General features: G+C 39.6%; 1 protein-coding gene across 3 annotated transcripts in view; it reads right to left on the bottom strand.

The window, feature by feature from the left end:
• DNAJC24 (DnaJ heat shock protein family (Hsp40) member C24) overlaps positions 1-22,794 on the bottom strand; it is a 36,860-nt gene extending 14,066 nt beyond the window's left edge. The window contains exons 1-2 of one of the 3 annotated variants that reach the window (XM_064656995.1): positions 22,686-22,794; positions 20,946-21,083 (exon numbers count right to left, since the gene is read on the bottom strand). In XM_064656995.1, the coding sequence (XP_064513065.1) occupies positions 20,946-21,050 (105 nt within the window). In that variant the 5' untranslated portion in view covers positions 21,051-21,083; positions 22,686-22,794. Of the gene's footprint in view, positions 1-20,945; positions 21,084-22,533; positions 22,554-22,685 lie in introns of those variants that run through there. The other 2 variants (XM_064656993.1, XM_064656994.1) reach the window with 2 other exon arrangements.
• Positions 22,795-25,833: the final 3,039 nt, after the last annotated feature.

Raw genomic sequence — 25,833 nt, 5'->3', positions numbered from 1 at the left:
TAGCAGACTACATCTACACTAAGAAAAATCCTCAAACCTCAGCTATTTTACGCTAACCCTTCTCCTTCTTTTTTTTTTTTCAATCCCAGTGATCCCATTTCATCTGAATTTGTTATGTACCTGCTCTGACTGACTCTCTTTTCCTACTCTCCAGCTCGCTGATCAAAAGCCAAGAACGCTCGTTTCTAGCAAAAATCCAGTCTTGGTTCAACTTCCCATGCCCTTCTTTCCTCTCCAAGACAACCAGTGAGGTGTCCTCTCTGCAGCTGTTTCAGAGCCTGTTCAGTCAGCTCAGACACAGAGGACTGAAGTTCAGAGGGGGCACTCGAATGTCCTCCATTAACCCTTCAGACATCAACTGGCCACCACTGTCTCTTCCCTCCCTCTTGGTCACCACATTCTTGCTTCTGGTGCTGCTCCCTCTCCTCCCAGAGCAGCTGCCTCAGCAGAGCCAGGGGTTTGCTCTGCTGTTGAGGGAGGTGACACATGATGGACGTTTCTGGTCTCCTCCCCTTTTCCCACCCAGCCTTCTATTTCTGGGTTAATCTCGGCCGCCACCGCGCACGAGCTCCGTAATGAAAGCAGACAGGCCTGTTTTCTACTCGACCTGCCTCCTTCTACTCACTCTGAACTACTGCTCATCTCCCCCTCCATGCAGCCAGTTGTAAGTTTTTACTCCAAATGTTAGAGCCCCTCGGTGTCTCCTGCGATATCACTTCTCAAAAGCTGTGCAAATGATCTCCGTGTCACTCACACCCACCGCCCGAGCAACGCTCTCAGCCACGTTACTGGATGCATTTCAATCCTTCCAGCTGCAAATGGGTAACAATTTTAAGCAGCAATACTTCCACAAAAATAGCTTTTGGCTGAGCACTCATCCCGAGCACCGTGTCCAAAAATAATTTTTACTAACATGTTATTATTTAATAGGACTTCATAAAAACAATAAAGCATCTTTTCCCAAGTCCAACAGAGGCAAGGGAAAAGGAAGAAGGTTGGAGATATATGCCCAAGCTATTTTTCCTTTATTATACCTGTACTAGAAGTAATTTGCTAACTGTCCTCCATTACTAAAGACCGTCTGGAATTTATATCACTTTACATCATATATCACTTCATATAATATGATGCTTTGCAGTTACTGTGAATGTTAAAAAGTAAACCAATTGATCATGGAAATGTATTAGTTCATCTGTTACCTATAAAAAATTACCTTACACACACACACACACAATACCACTGCTCCCTCCCCTGATGTTTATCTTCAATGTCACATTGTCATAGTATTTCTTGAGGACTCCGGTTCTTGGCCCAAGAGTTACTCAAAACCAAATTCTTAGGGTTTTCAATTGCTTTAGCTGTTGAAATCACCAAAAAAATTTGAAAACCTCAAAGTCCAAAATTTGAAAACCTTGAAGTTCAAAGCTCAGATGAAAAACACACTTTAAACAGTATCTGTTGGAGACTGGGTGAAATGGGAAACATTTTCCTTGGGAGACAGGAAAGCAGGCTAACACAAACTTAACCTCATGCCCTTTTTAATTACAGTATCATTACTGTAGCTTTATAAAACAACTGTATTCAACTGTCTTTATTTTTAATATCAATCAGACTGTACTTTTCAGCAGGCTGGATACAGTGAGAAACAAGGTATCACCTGGCAAACATGCTCTAAAAAACAGATACAGGTTCAGTTCAGAGTTTAACAAGTACTCGAAAATGTAGAAATTTTTTCATGGAAAATTTTTTAGGTAAATTAATTGTATTTCAATATGCTCATCTACTGCCTTTGATACCTGCTACTGAATGAAGAAAAAGCAAGTAAATGAGCCTTTTCTGTCTCAGAAAAAAGGTGTTAATGTTGTTACATTCACCAAATAATTAAAGGCGTAGACTCTATGAAAATTCCTTGACTTCCAAAACATCCATTTTATTTATGATATTCTTACTTGTACATTGTCCACAGTTGATTCCAAAGGTATGGGAAGATGAAGACTGGACACTGTCTTTTTGTGGAGAGAGAGAAAAATTGAGTACAAGCACAGAGAATGTCGGCCTACTGTACTATTTTGACTTTTGAAGTTATTTAGAGTAGTTGTTGATTTCTTAGATATTTACAGGTGTGGCTTAAGTACTGTGGTCACGTGGCCAGTTTAAGGAATTTTGTTTTAGGGATTGTAATTGCTTTCTTACAAAAATGTTACAATTAGCCTTTCAGGCACAGAGCGTGTACAAGAATTTGGAACACACCCCAGCACACTCAACTGCTACACTCTGCACTCCTGCCTGCTTTATACTCCGTGGAGTTGGGACCCTTCTGTGCTTCAGGAACTGCAAAAATCAATCCCTGGAAATTAATTATTAATACCTGTAATGGTGTTACACCTCAGTAACACATCAGTGGACCCTAAGAACTCTCCCACCCCAGGATGAGAAGCTGGCTGAGCTCTGGTTGAGCAGCTCCAGCCCCGCGGTGACGCGCGAAGGGCCCCGTCCTCCCGACACTCGGGCGAGTTCCTTAACTTCGTGCCATAAATCTACCGGGGTTGACTGATTTTAATCAAATTCAAATTAGCAAGCAGAAAGCCTCCAGTTAAATCAATTTAATGTACGTTTCTTACTGGTGCTCATGAACGTATTTTCCAGAAGACATTTACGGCGCCCAGCGAGAATCAACTTAACACGGCTCGTTGGGAGGGGAGGGGGAGGCACAAAGGCAGAAGGTTACACTAAATCTGTAACCTCTTGCTAAACTGTGGAATACATGATAACCAAACCACTTAATATAACTACTTTTACTCATAACTACTTTTCCACATGCCAGATTGAAAGGGCTGATTATTTAGAAGAGGTTAAAAAATTACTATCCCTTCTGGAAAAGTACATTACCGTGGCTATTTTGCCTTGTGTATAAAGGATACTCACTTCAAAGACCAAAGATGCACCACATCTCTAATTCCACACATCAAATCAAGAGGTTTTATTTTCTATGAAAACTACTACTGCTTCCAAATTTTATTTAACTTATAAAAAAGTTAAGGAATAATGCTTTCTTCTACTACTTCGTATTTCACAGACAACTGTAAAAAACTTCCTGCTGAAATTACATGGCTTTTAAGTAAACCTATTTAAAATGTAAACTTCCTTTTTTTTCTGACTGAGGAAACTGAAGGGTGATCAGCTCTATTTTATTTTCCAGGAATGAACTAACAAGTACTCTTCACTTTCTATAGCTCTGTCTTTCCTGCTTTCCAATATTTTATGCAAAGCTGTCAAGTGTTTGCAGAAATCTTCAGCAGAAAATAAAAAGTAATATAAAAAGGATGAACCAGATATGGCTGCATAAAGTCCTTGATCTTCTCTCCTGAGACAATTGTTTTGGAGAGGTATTTTCAGACTTCTAAAATTTTCTTTATGGACCTTTTAGATTCCGCCCCTCCACTCCCCATTATTAAGGTTCTAAAACTCAAAAGTAAAGAGAGGTACAGAACAATGAGGAAACCATCAGAGCTCAAAAATTCAAAAGTTAGACTATTCTGGACTTACTATCATAAGTCATAAAGTAACCATTAAGTAGTCACTACTACCAACAGTTACAGCAGAGTAAATTTCTAAACTATCCAATTTATTAAAGATTTTTAACTCTGAAATTATCTACAGTCTCATGGATCATCTTGCTAAACTGAACTGACAAGTCTTGAATTCCTGCTTTATTTCCAAAGGGGATGTGTGCCTGTATTGGAATAAGGGATATGTTTAAAGGTGGAGATGTGCCCTATCTTCCTGAGTAAAGCAAGGATTTTACAGTAAAGTAGGATTTTACCAGATGATTACTTAGATCCATCCAAGTAGTTGTGCTTTGGAAGGAACTACATTTAATGACTAAATCTAAGCTTTAAATGAGAATAAATGATAGAATATTAACATCTCAAATTAACTTAGTGTCTCAGCATCCTTCTCCCTTTCTCCATGTAAGGCATCTTGCAGTAGCTACAGTAGTTTTGTAGCTTGACACTATTTTATGCATGTAATGCTGCTACAAGTGTGATTTCCAGCCAAGTATTAATTACCTTTTCCTTTTTTTAAATTGTAAAAGTAACTGGAAGCCACAGTGTTCACAACCTACACTACAACACCTCTTGGAATTTGTAAAAACACTGCAAAAATCGTAAACAGATGTGTATTTATATTAAAAGAATAAGCAGTGATGAAAGACAACCGGTGAGGGTCAGGGAAGAGAACTTCAACCCAAACTTCACTGCTCCATCTGGTGAAGGCACCATTTCTGAGGAATGAAAGAAGTGAATTAAAACTGCAAACAGAAGAGGCAAAAGTCATGAAAGCAGTGTGCAAGGGGTTGGTTGGATTACCAGGGCAGAAGTGAAAGCATGGGATAGTAGGGGACAACAGCAGGACACAGCCCTGACACCCACTGCCACTGACAGCAGAGGGAGGTGAGTGACAGGGAGTGGCCATGAGAGCTGGAAACTCTGCTGGTCAGAAGAGGAAAAGGATGAGGAGAGGGGAAACACTGGAAGCAGCTGGATGAAGAGAGAAACCCAAGCCGTTATTTTCCAACCACACTTCCAGACTCATGGCTGGGAACCCAACAGAATGAAACTGCACAGATTAATACTAAGCACTTTCAGAAATCACATTATCTGTATTTGGAGGTTCAATCTATTTATTCTTGTAACAAAGCTCAATATTGACCAGGCAATATATTCAAATTTCAGAATCAGAACTCTCCCTCAGAGTCAACATAAGACGATTTGGTTAATAAGTCTAAATTGTTATTTAATTTATAACTCACTACGATATGAAGAAACCCTAATGCAGCCTTGGTCTGTACAAAGTTTAGCAACAAACAAGCATGTTGCACTGGGACAAAATGCACAAATCATTACTAGTATGTCCCTTGCAACATAATGAAGTGCACCCTTTTAACAAAGCAACAAGACCAAAATGCGTAAGTCAACGTGAAAACTAAAGTAGCAAAATTGGAAGTTACGTTTAAAAACATTTTTCATGCTTTATCCAACATTTACACGTTATCAACTGTAATTGTTATTATCTACAGGTTAAGCTAATGAAGGCAGGACAAAAACTGTCAAGTGTTCTCATCTGACAGAAGTATTCATAGGTCCATGCAAATCTGTCTGTACACTACAGAGCTCATCACAACACTTCACATTGTATTAAAGAGAAGCTGCAAGACAGTCAACATTAAGAAGAAAAATATTAACCAGCTATTTCCTATTTAACTTCCAATGGATTTTGAATTCTTGTTACGTTTCCCTGCCTTTAAATAAAATTAAAAAAAAAAAAAAAGAAATCTGAGTAAATTTAAGGCCAGGCTGTTCTTAGGAGGAAACTCCTTTTGCCCCCGCTCACAATATATGTAGTAAATACCAGTTTTTCGGGGGACTTGCCAATAAATCTCACCCCTTGACACAGTGTCTGTTCATACCCAGTTTTTGGCTGCTCTGCCACAAATGCCAACAAAGGGACCAATTAATGAAAACTTTCTTGATACATTCCCAGTGGATGAATGTCCGCCTTGCAGAAGGTACCTTGACAACATTCATCTCGCACAGGCCAAATGGTTGCTCTGTGGTAGCAATTAAGACACCACCAGCCTTGGCGAGATTTAAACCAACCACCAAATCTGTGTAGGTCGGAACAAATGCTCTCAGAAATCTGGAGAAATTAACTGCTAAACAAGGGCTGGACTGGGTCATATAATTGCATCCATTTCTCTAGTTATTTACAGACCACGAGGACACGTTTTTGTAAGAAAGCAATTGCAATCCCTAAACCAAAATTCCTTAAACTGGCCACGTGACCACAGTATTTAAGCCACATCTATAAGTATCTAAGAAATCAGCAACTACTCTAAATAATTTCAAAAATCAAGATAGTACAGTAGGCTGACATTCTCTGTGCTTGTACTCAATTTTTCTCTCTCTCCACAAAGACAGTGTTCAGTCCTCACCTTCCCATAACTCTGGAATCAAGTGTGGACAGTTAAACTTAGTGGGGCATTCCTCCCCTTTCTAAAATTATATACAACACTCCAAGAGCTATATAATTACACTTCAAGTTTACACTTTGGCTAATTTTACATACATTTCACACTGAATAGTTTAGGCCACAAATCCCTACCAGCATGTAATAGCATTAACACCCATATCTGGTATTCCCCACGCCAGGGATGTGTCAGCTATGTCTGAGCAATCAAGCACAACGCCTCCAAATGATCATTTATTCTGGTTATGGGCATCAAATACAGATCAGACTCCAGCCAGAGTGGCTGCTGTGCTTTAGGGCTGAACTCCTCCTTGCAGAATCCACTCTGTGATGGATTTTATACCAGAACACAGGCCAAATTAGAAATTCATTTATTAAACTGAATTTTTGGCTATGGAAATTTAAGAGAAGCACGTTTTGGCCACCTGTGATGAGCAAGGAAAAAGGTGACAAACATGCACTTGTCCCCCACCCTGTGGCACTCACTGAAAGTCACAGAAAGAAGCCATTTTCCAACTTTACCAGCTGAACTCATAAAATTAGGGCAGAGTGAAAAACTACACTATTTTACCCCCCCCCCCAAAAAAAGGTTATTTATTCAATAAAAGTATTCTGAAACAGGAAGGGTTTATTTCAGCAAAACAAAAAGGTTTGCACTGCATGAGAAAATGAGTTAATTTTGAAAAAAATCTTTGTTTTAAACATGTAAACATTAAACTTGTATCACTGGAGGAAGGGCAATTTCTGAATGAAGAGTATTAATTAATTACCAATATATTTATAAAAATTATTGGGGAAAAACCCACTAATTACCAGTGACTAAATAATTCTGGCATATTACCTTGCCAGATACAAAGTGCTTTTCAATTTGGAAAGACTTAAGTTTCAACTGAAAAACTCCTTAACACTACAGTGTAATTGAAAACCAGTGAGGGTAGAACCCTAAAACAATCCAGTGCTGCTCTTAACTCAGAATGATTTTGTTCAACATTGTATCACATGATCTGTGAGGGAATCTTCCTGCCCAAGTATTTCTCTCTTACTACTCCAAAAAAAAAAAAAAAAAAAAAAAAGAGAAAAAATGCAGTTTTATTTAAAAAAACCAGCTATTTGTAGATCACCTCTTACATTAAAAAAAGACCTAAACAAACAAAAGGCAACCTGACTTAAGAGCAAGACTTGCACAAAACAAAGGGTTGATAATTTGCTATGTGCTCCTCCTACATTGAGTATCCTGAGCTTTCCCCAAGTTGGAAAGTGAAATATTCCAGCAATGCCGACTTCCATCCCTGGCTTTTCCACAGGCCTGTTCTGCATATAAAGGTCTTGTCTAGTTGCCACCCTGAAGTGACACCACACTCTGGGCTCTGTGGCCTACATGGTCCATCAGGTACTAATTAGATGGCATGTTCTGTCAACACTTTCCTGCTCTTCTGCTATTAACTGATCATCCTGCCCAGTTAATACAATGCAACACCAGTTCTGAAATCCTTGGGATCCTTTACCTGTGAGAAACAAGGATGAAGGGAAAAAACACCCTCCAAAAGGGTCACAAGGTAACTGCACTGGTCCAAGATCTGGAGTGACAATAACACCACTGTGCTGAAAGGTTAATTATGTTCCTACCAACATTCTCTTGAGCCTAAGCTTCTTTTTATCTAAAAATAAAGAGTAAACACAAGCAAAAAACTCCCACAAACCTGCTTCCTCTAACAGGCTATATTAATTTTAGAAATGGTAACAGCTTATGGAAAAGTGAAGGCTGCAAAACTAAACTCACTTGGCCATTAACACCATATTTATCATCAGAATATCTGCAGTTAATGTTACCACTGTTAGATACTATGGACCAGAAAATAAGTCATGAATACTGTGCAGATACCACAAGCATGCTAATCCCACCTATGCATGCAAGATCCAAACAGCTGCCCTTACAGTCACATACAGTCACAACCACCATAAATCAGCATTTTATAATGACCTAAAGAAACGAAATACATGTTTTCTCCATTTATGACACTGCACTAAAGACACCAGAAGATAAAACCCAAACGACAAAGCGGCCGCCAAATACAACACGCTACTGCCACCTAATGCTTAACAGGTTACAGCAAAACGTGCCATTGTTCCTCTGCACCACACCAAACACCGAGAGACCAAAGCAAGTAAAAAAAGTTTAGTATTGTTTTCGAAAGATTTGTTTCCCATTTGCTCCCCTACGGTCTTTCTAAACTGAGCCGCTGTGATCACGTCCTTTCTTGCACACAGAGACTGTCACAGGCAAAGTGTGTGTTCAGTGGACTGAACGTGGGACTCGTATTTCATCTGCACAAGTATCAGGGATGTAACAGATGCATTTAGTGGGATAAAACAGTAAGAAGTGAGGACAGTCACTAGGTCAGGTTCCACACTCGTGGGTGTTTTTCTAAGCTCTCCCCTCTTAAGCAACGAGCACAATTCAGTATTGAAAAGCTTCACGTGACAAGTATTTGGAAAAGGAAAAAAAAAAAGAAGAAAAGAGAGGAGTGGTCTTAAGTTAAAACAGCACAAATCAAGACCTTCCTTTGAAGGTGCTTCATTGATTTTTGCAAAGCACCCTCTCTGAAATGTGAAACTTGTTCACTTCCATGAAAAGAATTATTCCAGGTCTTAAACTGCCTTCCTAGCCCACAACCAATCTTTTCAACAGGCTCACTCAGTTGGCAGAAGTTAGCAGGGAACATGGAAGGAGCCTGCTTTTCCCACTTGCCAAGAGGAGAAACAGAAAGTGAAGAGTTCCTTGTGACATTGAATCTTTTCATATAGAGATTTAAACTTCCCCAGAGGATGTCTATCCAAAGACAGATGGACAAAAGAGCAAGGAATTTATCTTCTTGATTCATTACTTCAATCCATCTCTTCTTCCTTTTCTTTCCCCAAACACAATCAATCTTTAGGCTTTTTAAAAACAAGATCAGGTAGGGGAATGCTGAAGTTATCTGCTTTGACACCGATTAGAGCCTCCACTGTCCATCTCCAAGATGATTCTTACTCATAGGAAATGTCCCTTATCTGAGGAAAAATATAAGACATTTTCATTTTCCTTCTCTCTCAGAACTTCTCCATTCTAAGACTTTTTTCTGATGTTGCTCAGTGACCAACTAGCTGGTGAAAACTGTGTCCAGTCCTTTTTCCTCCTTACAATCTGCCATGATCAGAAATTCTTATGCAAGCATCAATCTGAGCTTCCCACACAATATTCAACTGCTTGTGTGTTTAACACACTTTATTAATCTTTTCCATAACCTTGGGGCCAGAAATAACCACTGCTATACACAACATTCAGCACAGCAGACCTACAACTTTGCTTGAGACAAATAAAACCCATTGGAACAGAAATATTTCAGATTATATTACTGCTGCTACAGCTGTTACTACAAGGAAGTATTTGCTGTGATCCAAAGTATTCACAGCAAAGCATCCTCAAGATAGCACACTGGAGGAAAAATGGATTTCTTCCTAGCATTTTAGTTATTCATTACCAATGGATAATTTTAAAAGAAAACACTCACAGAAAACCCAAATTGATCTTTTAAAAACAGCCAGAACAAAAAAAAAAAGTTAGGATTAAGTGTACACAGCAATGTGCAACAGTTATAGAGACCACAGAACTGGCATTCACTGACAGCTGCAGTAAAAACACAGAGAATTGGACTATCAAACCAGAGCAGCAAATTCTTGAGAATTACTGGAGTCCTCTAAAGTGCAATTAAAAAATGCATAGATTAAATTATACTGTCATAAACTCATAAATTCGTATGTTTGGTTTATTTTTTTTAAAAGCTATCTTGCTTAAACATTCTTTAAACTTCCTTCAGTCTGATTAAGCCAAGAATTTCACCACAACATCTTACACATTTAAATCACACAGCTTGATAATCTTAATTTCTGTCCAGGGTTTTGAGTGGTTCTAATATCCACTGGAAAATATGAAGTCTTTTGTCAGGTTGGGTGTGAATCTGGGCTGAGAGCCACCTGAAAAATCTGAAGAGAGGTCGGCTTTTCCTCCTCTGTACTTAGTGTCTGCTGCCAAAATCCCCATCTTTGGCATATTTGTTTTATATACTTACCTGCAGCAGCAGCAGGAGGGTTGCCACTGTAATTCTGGCTATACTTTTACAGAAGTAAATTCCAACTTCCATGGAAACAGTAACTTTCAACTTCCAGGGAAATAACCACTTTCAATTCGATGCTTCTTGTGAAAGTCCTGTGATTGCAGAGCAAGTCTTACTCTAAGAAGTAATTTCTAATGAAAAATACTTTATTCTCAGCAGTAAATGATTAAAGTCTAAAGATTATTTCATGTATGACCAGGATCCCTTTCTAATGCAACTGCTTTTATCCTGGAATTGTAGCATTATACAACTGTTTTGAGCTTATTACACACTCTTACCAGTCTTAACTACTGACAGTGGGTCTCCAAAGAAATGAACTTTAGTCCTTTCACCCCCTATTCCCCAGGCTCTGGAAAGATCCAACCCCATCAGACTGAGAGGAGTCTAATCAAACAGCAAGTCATTACCTCACATAACTTGCACATTAAATATTCACACCTTTCACCCTTTCCAAACTTAATGCTGAAATGAAATGTAAAACTTTTAGTTTCTACTGATAAAAAAGAAAATCAACTGTTGTATAAATAGAAGAAAGGAATTATTTAGCTAAAGAAGGTATGAAAATGAGGAGAAAAAACCAGAAGCTATGGTTACCAAAAAGTACATCTTTAGAAAAAGCTTCTCTTTCATTTTTAGCTCTTCCATAGCTCCTTATTTTCCTATGAGGAGTCACCCAAGAGCCTCCAAAGGTACTTTAAAAAGCCCTCTTGAAGCTACAATATACAGCAGGAGAAGACAAAGCAATAGAAAAGCCATCAAAAACCAGCAAAGGAAAGAAGAAGAAAATCAAACATTTTAAAGTTTACAGGAATATAAAGGTAAAAATAAAAATATAAAGGGAATCTTTAAAGTTCTTTTAAAATTTCTGGCTCCTGTGCTCACAATCTACACTATTAAATGTCACATTAAAGGATGTTTAGGCACTAGTCACACAATAATGCCAGATACAGGAATGGTTAGGAAACTAGTTTAGGCAAATGCTACTTGCACGTGAAAGCAGCAAAATAATCAAAGTCCCTAAATCACTTCAGCTGCAGATGACACTGTGGAAAAAAGGCCCTGAAGAACAGAGGACTTCCTTAAAAAAAAATATTTATTAGCGACCATAACTGTAACATTTGCATAACACTTCAAAAGTTGCAGGTAGTTTTGAGGTTTTGTTTTCTTGAAACTATTTCTTTCAGCTTTCCCCATCTCTAAGGGATTTTCTACACTATTTGAAGCCTTTTGAGATCTCAAAGTAGCAGGCTGGGCCCTGATTGAATTATAACTTTTAAAAAGGACATGAAAAGCTACATATTAACAGAATTTAGCACTCGGTTGAGAAAGCATTTGGGTGCAAAACCTGTGAAGAAACCACCTACTTTCATGGGACAGCTTAATTTGGCCAATAGCTTAATAAACATAGTACACTATACCCAAATAAAACCTAAGCACCACAGCCTTTTGTGCAGACAGCACTTTCCTATCTTTGGCAATGCCAAATAAACCTAAAGCAGCCTCAGAAGTTTCAACCCCTAAAATCAGAGGCCACGAAGCGTGCTGTGACTGCAGCACAAACACTCCATTTCATGGATATCACACCAGTAAGAAAAACCCCACAACAATTACAATTAAAAAAAAAAAAAAAGTCAGCATTATTTCAAAAATTCACAGCCATAGTGACAAAACAATTCCAAACATTATCCACGGAATCACATGAACTCAGAAACTAGTTTGGTTTGGATTTGCTCACAGTGATGGCTTGGATTGATCACTAGTTTGGTGTTAATTTAACTTCTAATTTGAGGTTGGACACGGTCAGCAAAGTTCCCCATTTGCAGTAAGGAAACAACTTTGCCAGAGTGTCCTCACAACTCCAAAGGGACACACTTTGCAGGTGACTCAAGAAAATCACGTGACAAAAGACTATTCTACTCACCAGAATTCATTCATTCCTGAGCTTTTGGACGTTGATATTTAATAACACTCTATCTAGGCAGTCTTAGCCTCTACAGAACTGCCCCATTTTAGAAAGGAACAATCAAGAGATGGAGATGGAAAGGTAAAGTCATAACCTAGGACAAGTCACCAGCTGCAGAGGAATAATCCAAGGGTTTCATTCCTTGAGTTTCAAGAGCAACATTTACAACTCAGAGAATCCATACCAAGCCCACACTTGGCATTGCTCTTCTGGACCAACAGGAGCCAACACTGGATTGCTCTGGCAGAAGGTAAGTAAGTACCTCTTGGAAGAGCAGCTCTTGTTCAGCCTCCCCTCCAACATCTCCTTAGTTACTATCTAATGTTATGTCAAGAAAAGAAAAATGTTCAGCTAAGATGCTGCTCAGAAAACTTGTTCTTCTGCACCTTCTTTGACCAGGGACCCAAGCAACACAGGCTGAATTTTTTCACTACTGTTAATTTAGCAGGAATAACAATAAAGGGTCGAGTTTTTGAGAATAGTCAGTCAATATCTGACTACTCACTTTTCAGCCTTAAAACATTACTTTTAATGCACTGGAAATGAAATGAGAAAGAGTTTATCCAAATGACAGTCAGACTGCAATAGAAAGGTGAACTTTCTTACTACAATGCAAGCTACCTACAAAGTGTCCTATAAGCCAACCCACCAGGTATAAGAATTCACCTCTTCCTTAAATCAGTTCAAACAAGCTCATGTCTGCTGAGCATTTGAGCTCAATGGGACATGGGGAAGCATGGGAGGCAAGGAAAAGATGGAGGGTGGGACACTTATGTCATTCAAATCGTGATTTTCTGGCTCTAAACTGTTTAAAGATGAAGGAAAGATGGAATGTGAGAATGTGTTGCTTTAACAATTTTCTGCAATAATTATATAATGTATTTCAAACATAAGGCAAAACTGCACTCAGAAAATGTATTTAAATAAAAAATTAAATACAAGTCCCCAAAACACTGAGTTTTACACGTTACTACATCACATGAAAGTATTTTTCAAATCTATTAACTGTCTCAGATTCAACACAAACATGGTCGACTTTATTTAATAGCAATAAGAGTTCTAATATAAACACAGCTATTGCAAGATGATTGATTCTACCCTTCACTTTTATTATCCTTCAAACTCACGTTCTGGGGTTATAGCTTCTTTAAATAACTGAGCTGGTGCTTAACATTTCTGAAGTAGGCACTTGAATATACAGTGATTTCTGATCAGTCATTTCTGATTTGAAAATACTGGACAGGCCAAGGTACTCTTGACTGTGGCTGCTCCAATGCTGGAATAATCAGAACATTTGCTTATGTGAAAGCATTATGCTGGTCTATGTTGCTTCCTTCTCTGTGCTTCAATTCATATCTTTCCTACGTGATTTTTGTTTCAAATGTCTCACTTCAGAAATGAGATAAAAAGCACACTGCCCAATATAAAAGTACTTAAATATTCCTTTAGAAGTGTGAAAGAACACTTGCATTGTTATGGCACTAAATGAGCTGGTACTTCAGGTTTTATTTTTAATCAGAATTTTAATTTTTTACTGCCTCAGGACACAGTGAGTATTTGTGAGTATTGAACACCTTTCACAAAAAGTCTACCAAAGACAGTATAGACCCTTTCTTTAATATATTGCTACAATTAATAACTTATATAACCAATGCACAAAATGCTCAAGAGAGCCATCAGATTCCTTTGCAGAGCATAAATGACATCAAAGGCCAAGCATGTATTAGCCAAATCTCACATTTCAACTGCCTGGTGCCCATTCTGTTATGTCTGTACCTTAAATCTACAGAGGATTCTCATTATAACAAATAATAAATAATGGCCAGTCTTCGCGAGCGAAGATTTTGGGAAAGGTCATTAACCCTTCCAGCCTGCGCAGTGGATTTTTTAGGTGAGACACAGCGTGCGCTGAACTGAGCCCACCCTTTAGTCCTGAGGTTCATCTGCCGGGGCCGAGCAAAGCTTGGACAGTGGCAGTGAGGTCCCCAGGATGTAGGTTTGTTTAGAGTGACCTTCTCTTAGGTGGATTGCCTACCAAGGCTGACGAGCTCCACCTGCCCAGGGGGCCGGGAATCGAACCCGGGTCGCAGTGGTGAGAGTCAGGCACTCTAACCACTAGACCACCAGAGGCCCCTTATAACAAATAAAACATGGACAATAACCCCATAAGTAAACAGATTAGGTTTAGAAATCATTTCCAAAGTAACATTACTTTCAGAAGAGGCTGAACTACCTGGATAAGTAATGCATTACTTACTTGCTGGTTTATTTTGTGATGCTATGGGTTTTCTCATATTCTATATAACAGTTAGAAATAAAACTTTCTGCTGTAGGGATATTCACGCTCCATCCACTTGTTAAAGTTCACCAACCTCTTTAAAAAACCACTGTACACTGCAAGGTAGTAAGTGAGGCCACTCCACACCCACGGAGCCACGGCAAACCACCACTGTGTGTGCCCCTTTTCCCACTGAGACACCTCACTGCACCCTTTTCCTCTCCACCCACACCCATGGTCTCTCTCCACCCACACCCATGATCTCTCTCCACCTCTCCTGCAGCTCAGGGTACCTTTCTCAGCCAGCTGGTGTGTAGGATGTGCCCAGAGCCCACCTTCCAGCTGGTTGCTGACCAACCACAGCACTAATTGGTTACTCAGTGCATTCCATCTGATTAGCCAGCTGCCTAATTATGTAGATCACGGGCTCCCACTGGCCAGTTACCCAAAAAGAGCACCAAAAAGAGGCCTAAGGACTGACTACCCCCCTCTCACAACTCCAAGGAGCTCCAGCTCAGATGTGGCAGCACCAGGTGGCCCCACAGCATTTGGCTTTTTAGGCACCACCTGGACACACACAACAAACCTGTGATGCTTCAGACCGAGAAAAGTTACTGCAACACCATCGTTGCCAGCCTAACTACCTGTTCTTCAGGCTTTCTACAGACTACCATGATGAACTCTTCTGGTGGGAGGAAAAGAACAAACAAAAACCAACCCCAAAGGCAGGTGGATCAATGGATGACAACCCTCGCAGCTTCGACAGCAGCAGGAACAGCAGCGTGAGCCTCACCTGGCTCGTACAGCTCTTTGAATTAGGGACTTCTGTAACACTGAGGTTGTTTTGTACTACTGCACAGGCTAACAACCAACTTTTCAAGTCACAAATGGAAAATATGTCCCCTGGTTTTTTAAAGAACAGCTCAACAAACCCTACCCTGAGCATTAAAACAATAGTCCTTTGTATTAAACGTGGTGGCTTATCTTTCTCTCTGTAGCAATAAGATTGACTTCAGTCCAGCTCCAACCAGGCTGCACTGAACTTGTTCTGTCTATACTGTCAAATTACAAATCCATTTTCTACCAGCTGGGTGAAGGTAGGGTTAGCTAAGCACGATGATCTATTAAATACCTCTAAAAAGCAAGCTGCTATTCAAATAAAAAATAAAAACCCTGCAAGGGTAATTAAAAAAGGAATCCACACACTGCCTGATTGTCATTGTGAGAAGCATTTTTATGTGACTTCCAATGCAAAGCTCAAAGTGTTTTCATTTTCGAGTTCGAATTCTCAATTTAAACTCAGCATGAAGTTCCTCAGTAGGCAGGTCCTTTCAGGAGTAATACTGAATTTATTTTGCAACAAACTTTAAAACAACAATCCTGCAGGCAGGCTTTTAACTTTACCTATGACATCCTCTGCATCTCTTGTGATTGCAGACTTTAGATGTACATAAATCTGATAAGATACAACGGATTTTTTCTCTTCAGAATGTCATAAGTCTTTCCTCTAAGCATGCTCCATGGAATAATCCCTTCTTGAAGTTATTATGCTTCATTAAATTAAATTTCTATTAATATCTTCCTTTATTGTTGCTGAGAGTCATTCTCACCTATGCCTGATGCTCTGTTTTCAAATTTTCTGCACTTTCAAATAGATTAAGTGAGCACCTTAACACTTTGTATTTATATACACACACCACCCCTTCTGATAAGAGAGAATCTTTGTAACACTACGTGTTAAATGGCACATTTATTTCCTCACCATATTAAAAATAAGAGCTTCTTGCATACTGCCTGCTCAAATTACATGGATTTTCTTTAAGATTAGGGCACACATTGTAACAGCAGCATATAATTTTCCTGCACAATAATTTTTTTCCAGTTGAAAGGTATCCTATAATATCAGCAGCATCAACAGGAACAGACACCTGATTTTCAACTAGGCAAAGCTTATGTGTTTGGTGACTTTATTCCCACTAAAAAGCAGTTTTCAGATACAAAGCAGTCACACGAAAATTCAAAAGAAAATCTGGCAACACATTCTTTGACCATAAAGTGCTAGACCAAAAGGGGATGCAAAAATTGTGCCAATAATAAGATGGTGTAACTTTTTTCTCTCCAGCATCCTACTTTTGTTACTCTAATTTTATCCTCAACTGATTTCATACAGATTCAGAAATGGAACATAAGCACTGTCCTTCCTAAAAGCTGTATGGATTCATTGAAAAACCAAGTATAGAGCATAAAACCTGTTTATCCATTTCAGAAATCACCTTGTTGAAACTACTGTGCATCCAACTGTGGATAAAAGGCTGTATGTATCCCAAGTATCTCAAACACACAGACAGAGGATTAAAGGCCAAACTCCTACCACTTCAGCAAGACACAAATTCTCAAAATTTGGTGGATTCTTTTCCAAGTATGGAAACTGCAAGTCTGTGCTTCAGAAAAGCACTTCAGCATGAGCTTACAACAGCCAGTGAAGGAATCTTTGCACTGAGCTATGCCAGTTCCAAAGTACTTATTTGCAATTCTTTTCCCTTTCAGAACCACTGGCTCAAGCTCTGTGCCAGAGAAGATACTGAAGTATGACCCTGCATACACAAAAGTTGTATTTTTGTTGCATAAATAAGCTATTTATAGAATTGACAGTGGCACATGCATCTTGTGCCCAGAAGTCTGTCATCTTCAGCTGCTACTGATTGTTACAATAACAAAGTATCAAGATGATCCAGAGTCATATAAGTACATAAAAATGTTTTATTTTTATGTGTGCATGCAAGTACACAAAAATGTTTTAAAACATTAAGTTTCCTTAAGTTGCAAGGAAATTTTATAAAGATGTTTAAATACCTAGAAAGTGTGTCTGTGTGGGGAGGAAACAACACACCTACTTTTAAGCCAAACCTGTTTTCTGTGTTAATACTATTCTTAAGGATAGAGCTGACAAGATGGATTTGACATTATCTATAGCACAATAATTCACTTAAACGTATGCTGTGACCTGATCAAATGAAAAAACTAAGTGCAACAAAGCAAAATATGGCAAAAAGGTAAGCAAATATATTCACTCTAGTGGGGTGTCTATGTAGAGTTTTATTCTGAGTTATTAACCTTTTTAATCATCAATTTGTTAGAATTAACAGAAACAGCTTCTGTTTTAAAAACTCATGAGTTTTAAGCTAATTTGCCCCTGTGAAGTCATTCTTACAAAGGTACAATTCAACCATTTTTAATTGCACACTACTTTGTACTATTAAGGTCAATCCTGAGATTTAACTGCAAATTTAGTTATCTTTTGGATGACATATGGCAAGATCTCCAAAGCTTTTTAGCTCTGGAAATTTGCATCTGCCTGTTCATTCAAGATGCTAAGTGTACATGTGTTGACAAATACAGAAAATAGCAGATGGCAAAAAGCAAATGCTCACCACGAAGCATTGGGGAGCATTTGAAAAAGGCCTGGACTCAGACATTTGCCATTTTTATTTTAACAGCAGAATTATGTTTAAAAATCAATTCCACCATCTATTCTGCTTGATGCCAATGAACAGATCAGAACGCCGTGATTTCAGAATTAATGTCGTATTAATTGCAACTGGTATCCACCATGCAAGTTGCCTTACAAAGTTTTGGATTTTGAGATTAGTACAGTTCTTCAGGAGATTAACTTGTGCTGCTACACATAAGCTGGAAAACTGTCTGTGCTGAACACAGAACTTGACATGAAATCTTTTAAAAGGCTGTGCTCACCTGCTCTTCCAGCCTCTACACTGGAGCTGCTGCCAGAGTCCCTAAAAACACCTGGCTGCAGACCTGCCCATGCCAATGGTGGCACTGCTTGTACCACCACCATCTCCAGGGACAGCTGTAGAGAATCAAAGGAGCTCTTGGAGCTGTGAAGTTACCAAGAGCTCCAAGCACAAGTCTGGGGAGCAAGGAGTGACTCCCCCTAAACAGGACACAAAGGGTAAGACAACAGGTTCATCCAGTGCTGTGCTTTTCACTAACCATGAACACTGGATGCTTAGGCAATAGCATCAGGATAAGACAAACATATAGCAACACCTCCCTTATATATCCCATCAATATCTGGAAGTCCACAGCTCATGAACCTCTGAATCAGCAAGAACATTTTTTTTGTGTTAACATGACCTGGCAAACTCTTCTTTTACCAAAGTCTCACAACTTTTTCAACCATGGACCCCCCTTGCACTCAAATCTGTGGCACAAACTTTCCCACTGTAACTAGAACACCTTTTAGGGAAGATATGTACTGTAGCCTCCAGCCACTCCTAGAGCCACTGGGGTTTTAAGGTGCATAAAAATAACGATGGTTTCATTACCACCGTGCTTTTAAAGACTTTAGAATGACTGTGCTGGATGCTGTAGTAGTAAGCAGACAATCAAGCAGGTCTGTGCAGCTAAAAGAAAAAGATGAACAGAGACAGGACATATGGTAACAACAACAGACAAGCAGCAGATCTGCCTTGGGAAAACACCTACAAGTAAACATCAGTGGGGCTTTTTAGTCAGAGAGATCCACCACAGACACCACAAGAAAAAAACAAAACAAAGCATATTCATTTTCTCTAACACTTCTCACCGACTTTTCAAATAAAGAGCACAAACCAATTAGGTTGGAAACACACAGGTGCTAAAGAAAAGCTTGTATATTTAAAGATTATTTTCATCTTCTAAAACTACACTCAGAGATATAGACAGACAGTTGTAAACTTCGACAATTCTCACTTCATACACTTCAAGATAATTACATGAAAGTACAGCTCTATAACACAAAGGATCAGCTTCATTTATAAAAAATTCATACAGGAAAGGGACTATGTAGTTTCAGCTCAGTAACAGCTCTGAACAATACTTTACATGTGATTTTAATTCCATTATGACATATTGATTCATAGGGAAGAAACACATTACTTCCATCACAGTATTCTGTTTAAATTAGCTCCCTGTCTGAACAGAAAAGGTATTTTACACTGTGGTCCCCCCATTGCCTTCACTAAGAACAAACAGATCATTATTAATCTTTTATTCACATTTTACCAGTAATTCAGTAGAACAAAACCACTAGGAGGTCCAAGAAAACAACTATTTCTATTAGAAAGGGAACTGAGAAGCTTGGTTTCCAAACATTGATTAGTTCAATGTTTAATAGTGAGAACCAGAGGATTTATGTCCTATATCTGCACACAAACATCTTGTCAGGTGTTGAAACTTCAGAATAAGTACAGAGATCAGTTGCAGACAAAGAAATAAGTTCACAAGGAGCACTGAGAAGGAGTAGTACAGCAGGGCTGCCGAGTGAATTCAACTGAAGAATATCAAAATGTGTAAAACTGCAACATACTGGTGAAAGGACCAACCTTTAAGACCTTTTTTACAGTGTTTAGAAATAAAATAATTAAAAAAAACCCAAAACACACCAACATAAAAAATAAACAAAAACTTCCCCAAACCCATGAATTTCAACTCTAACAAAACTCAGTCTCATGATCACTGGCATTCCCTTTATCTCACATTAAATCCCAACTTCTTATCACATTTGTTCTGACATCTCAAACCAAGCCAGATCAGCCATGCACATGCTCTACCACCCTGCCAATCCTGACAGTCTAGCTAGCAGCTCCTAAAACAAAGTGAGTTTTTCCCATAAAAGTGAGTTCTGCTCATCTCCTTTCTTCTTCTCTACCAGGTCACCAGTTTTCAAGAAACTTAGGAGTATAGTTACCTTGGGAATTCTATTTGTCTATCAAATTCAGTTGAAAACAGTCAACAGCATCAAACAAGACACTCCATTTTGCTCAGAAACCCAGGCCAAAGCACCTTTTGAGCAAAATGCCTGAATTCAGGGAAGGGAGTAAAATAGAATAACCAAGAATCATGCAAAGTAACCTGGTAGAGCTCTGAGGTTCTTATGCATATGTAGCAGGAGCTCAGAAAAAATTAAGGGAATTCACAGAACGTGAAGTCTTGATGTACGACCAAGAACACGAATCCACAAAAACACACCAGAAACTTGCAAATAAAATTAATATTAACCTATTTTCCTTCTATACATTTTCTATGCCATTACTGCAGGCTATCAGGAAAAAGCTTCCTTTTGTTCTTTGTGTCTGGTCTTTATGTTGCATTCAGCCCACTGTAACTGCACAAATGACAGGAAACACCACAAGCATCAATCAGCAAATTTTGTGACTACTTGCCACAAACAATGACTTTTTTGACTTGTGTGCCTGATTATCCAGCCCCTGATAAACAAGAACTTGTCTCAGTGTACTTATGAATGCTTAGCAAAGCTGGGAGACACATCAGTGTTTTGGAATGACACCACAACCCCTTTTTGCAAAATCTACTGATAACTCATAAACTCCAGGTGTTTATTTCCAACTTGAACCAGCTTCAGGGAACCAGTATTATAAACATACTCTGATCAGTGATATTGATACAAAAAAAAGTAAAAACAAAACTGGCAAGTCAGTGGTTTATATAAATCACTTACTAATAAGGCGAGTTTTTGGTACTTCCTTTTCAGCTCTGCCAGACTGTCCGATGGTTTGGCTCCCAGGATCTTGTACCAATCCTTCTGTGTCCTTCCAAAGGCCATTCCCTCACTGCCTTTGAAATTGCCTTCTTAGCACTGTGCAAGAAAACCAAATAAACAGAATTACAATTTGAAACAGAAAAAGCAAAAGCAAGGACGTGTGGCAAACTGCAGGATCATGGAACAGACTTTATCCCTCGCTGACGTGGCAAGTCTTCACAAATAAAATCATTCCTCATTTCCTTACAGGTGCCCTGGATCTTATTTTGCTACTTTTTGAAATCCCAGGAACAAAGGCTTTCCTCTGGCTACCATGATTCAAGCAGTTACAGGAGATGCAATGAGATTTCATTACCAGGAAAGGCACTCTCCTTCTCAGTGAGCTGGAGTCGGAGTCTGTGCCTTAACAAGCCAAGAATTACCAAACTCCTGAAAGTTGTTAACCCATTTTATGGCCAGCATGACTGATAAAAGTTCTGAACCCTGTTCAGTTTGGTGCTTTAGGGTGAGCTTCTTTTCCCTAAGTGAAGGTATAATAACCACATCTAGTAATTGCTACACACTAAAAAAGAAAATCTGATACAAGCAAATATCATCAACAAGTCCCAAGTCAACTGGGCTCCCAGTAACAATATCAGTATCCTGGTATATAGTTCTCTACATGAGAACTATTGTACAAAAAAAGAGTTTAATTCATGTGGCCATTCCATTCCATGAGGTGATTCAAGTTCTGTTGTGCCTCCTGTCCAAGTTCCTCAGTATATCATGTTTCAGCAGCAATCCATTCTTCTTTAAAAATCATTTTGCATGTAAAATGAACTGTTCTGAAGCTGCCCAGGTTATAGAAATGCCTTCTGTATAAACACTTCTTAAATTACACACTTGTGATTTTGAAATATGAATATACTGAATATTCAACATATTGAATCTACTCAGTAGATTCAATATATTGCATATTCAAAACATATTCAACATATGAAATAATTAATACAAATATATGAAGTATATTCAACATGGAATAATAAATATGAATATATGAAATATATCCAATATATAAAGTGAAGCATACAAAAGTGTGACATTTTGTCACTCTGTGAATGAGGTACATGCAAGAAGACACAAAGGCATATCTTGGTTTTCACATCATGACATTCACAGCAAGGACACTCTATCATCCTGCCAGGCAAGAAGACTTTAACTTTTTTACTATTAAGGTAAAAGGGAGTGTAAAAACAAGTAAACAAACCCGATCCAAAACATATAAAGTTAGCACAGGTCTCCAAGTGAAACCTAAATCGTTGAGCCATCTATCACCAAGTTAATGGCCCAGGAAGAAAAACAACAAACAGGAGAATTAAATGCCAGTAACAGCACGGCAGTGTCCGAGCTTCCAGCAGATTCCTGGGTACAGTGGAATCACAAGCTTGTGGGAGTTGATTTATCATGAATTCTCTGATAAGAAACACCACCGTCAGCAGGCAAGAGCTTTGTAAACAACCAGGTTTTATAATTTTTTTTTTTAATTGCTGGAAGAAATAAAAAGGACCTCGGGCCTCCGCAGCGGGCGGAGGGAGGCCGCCGCAGCCCGGGCCCGGCGGCGGCGCCGCGCAGCGCGCCAGGAGCAGCCGGAGCACCCCCGGTCCCGCCGCGCCCCCTCCGAGCCCCTCCGAGCCCCCGGCCCGGCCCCACCACACGCACCTGCCCCGCACCGCCGCGCCTGCCGGACGCGTGCCCCGCGCACCTCGTCCGGCGGGAAACAACCCGCCCGCGGCTCGGCGGGAGAACAGCGGCCAGGCCGCCTCGGTTGTTTCCAGCCGGACAGCGGCGGTGACGCACCGGCAGGAAGCGCGGCCCGGGCGAGGCCGACGCGTCGCCATGGCAACCCCGCGGGGGCGAGGCCTGCGGTCCCTCGGGAATTCGGCCCTCGGGGTTCGGCCCTCAGGGGTTTCGGCGGGATGGGATGCCGCTCTCCGTCTCGTCCCCACAGCCGCTCCCCGCGCACGGACTCCTCCTCCTCCCGGGGCGCAACCGCCCCCTGGCCCTGCCCTCCCGCGCTCCCTGTCCCGACCCCGCGAGCAGAGTAAGACGGTGGTTTCTTTCTAGGAAATACTTGTCCTAAAGGGGAAGGAAGAACATAATCCTGAAGAAAAAAAAAATATCAATCTCGGGAAGCGGGGCTTTAATGACGTAAAGACGTTTCCTCGTTAAACAAACAAACAAAAAGTAAAAATAAAGCTTAAGTTGGTGCTGTAGACTTCGGCTTTCGGAATCTCGGTCAAACCTAGTTGGCGAAATACCTAAATATTAGTCCAGACAAAATTAAATATAATGTTTTATATAGACATATTTTATATAATATATATTTATAGATACGTATTTATAATATATTAAAAATACTGTACCTTTAGGTATATTTAATGCAAGAGTACAAGGTACTTTTAGATATATTTAGGACAAGAGGCAACGGGCAGAAACTGATGCCCAGGAAGTTCCACCTGGACATGAGGATGAACTTCTTTCCTGTGCAGTGACTGAGCACTGGAACAGGTTATCCAGAGAGGATGTGGAGTGTCCCTCAGTGGAGATATTCCAGAACCATCTGGATGCAATGCTGTGCCGTGTGCTCTGGGATGACCCTGCTTGAGCAGGGAGGTTGGACCACTGGACCCACTGTGGTCCCTCCCAGGCTGATCCGTCCTGTGGTACCTTTAAGTGTGTATCATACATCCTTTGACAACATTTTTACATGATGTATCAGCACTAAAGCAACTTGTTGTCATTTCTCACTCCCTTTGAACTGTTTAATTAGAGCAGCAGTCAGGCTGTACAGACACTGTCAGGGAGAACTGGGGCTGTTGTTCCCAGCATATTGTTCCCATTAACCACCGGTGCAGGAAGGGTGTGGGACAGTCAGGGCTAAATGATGAACATGGAAAATTTATTTAAATTCTTCTTTATTTAAATTCTTCTCTAAGTGAAGATAGAGGTAGGGGTGGAAAATATCAAACCTACATAACTACTCAAGACCTGATCATCAGTGTGATTTTTGTCTGTCCTGGTCATCAGTGTCTCTACACAACAGTCAGCAGGTTGGTGTTTTGAGGTCGAATTGGTAACATGAGTCTGTCCATGTTGTCAAAAGGGAAAGACTCATCCTTCCGAACTTGTGTGAGCCCTGGGACAATCCAGCCCCCTCTGCCAACGTGGTGTCAACTTCTGCAGCACCAGTGTGAGCAATTAGGTATTTCACATAAGTCACTGACTTACAGATGAGATGTATCAAGTGTGAGCTCATTTATTTAGTCCCTTTTGAATCCACAATTTACTTCTCAGGCAAATTTCCAGTGTGGTTGCCTGAGTTTCCTTCTTGTCTGGGGCTGTTGTGTGAGTAGAGACTGTTGTTGTGGAGGGGGGAAATGAAGCAGAAGTTTGTAAAAGATGCAGGGATATCTTGGAGATTGGTTACTACACCTGTGCTTTCACCACAAATGGTTAATATCCTTCTGCAGACCGGATACATTTACAATATCCATTATTTATCCTTTATGCCAAAAATTCTTAAATGTTACACATAGAGTTTTTTTCCATTTTAACTCATTAAAGGATTGGTACCTGAAGCCAGCTCATGAAGTAGTTTATACTCAATCTCTAGAAATTTAAGAGATTGTGAGCAATTGTATCCAGTAGTATAACTGTCTGTAATTAGTTGTTGAATATAAAGTTAACAATGCATGTTAAGGATGCATTCACTATCTATGAAGTCAGTGGAACAATTTTGGAGGTGAAACACTCTTTTCTGTGTGTGCTCTGCAGTTCTGCCAAAGTAAAAGAAAATAGGCAATTTAATATAACAGTTTGGTGTTTATGAACCACAAAATGGTTAGATTATGAAGTTAAATCACTGCAGGATTATCTGGCCTTGTCTGGTATTATAATTTTTGTGTCTTGGTTTCTAATTCTAATCTATCCAGTTTCAGAAGTCACCACGTTATGTTTGGGTTAGTCATAGCTAATCATACACTGTCTGGCTGTAATGACTTGTGTTGAGCAACCTGAAGCCAATTTGGTAATCTTTCATCTCTAGAGATATAGATATTAACTCAGTTCAAGATTTATCCAAAGGAAATGGGTGTGTAGGGGAGAGAGAGCAAGGCAAGACTGACAGAACCCAAACGCTCCCCATGGCTTTTGGCAGCTCCTGGCTGGTGAGTCAGCAGGCAGTTCAAGTAGGATTTGCTGCTTCTTTCCTCTTATGAAGGCAAAAAAAAAGGAGTAGTTAAGTGTGGGGGACTTCCTATGACAGTCTAGGATGTGTGGAGACACACAGGGAACTCATGAAGAAGACCTGGGATTGTTGTCCCAAAATGAGAAATAGGACACTCGTGTCTGTAAGGAATCAGGCTTCACTAGTTGCTTGATTATCTTAAATTATGTATAAGTGCTGATAATTTCACTGGAGCTGGACACCTAAACATGGTAAAAAGTTTCCTTCTCCTGTTTAATGTAAGATAAATGTATGTTGGCAGTTTTAGACATTTTTCTGAGAATATATAACGTTTTTAGTGAATGCTTTATTTAAAACTGTCACACAGTATTGTGCTGTGTTGTCATAGAACTGCAGGAAAAGAATTATTTAAAGGCTTAACTGGCCTACTGTGTGCTTCTATTACTACAGTAAAAGATGAGTACAAATGAGAGACCAGACCAGAATTATTTTATTCTTTTAAGAAACAGCTGAAACATCCAGACTTTCTAACTATTAATGATGTTTTTAACTTCTGGAGACAACTGGTATTGTTCAAAATCTTTTTCAGAGTAGTAAACTCTTTTGATTTTTTGGTTTGTG

Source organism: Pseudopipra pipra, chromosome 6, assembly GCF_036250125.1.
Source record: "Pseudopipra pipra isolate bDixPip1 chromosome 6, bDixPip1.hap1, whole genome shotgun sequence".
NCBI classification, from domain to species: domain Eukaryota; kingdom Metazoa; phylum Chordata; class Aves; order Passeriformes; family Pipridae; genus Pseudopipra; species Pseudopipra pipra.
Note: the sequence above shows the minus strand (reverse complement) of the source record. Positions and strands in the feature narration are given on the sequence as shown.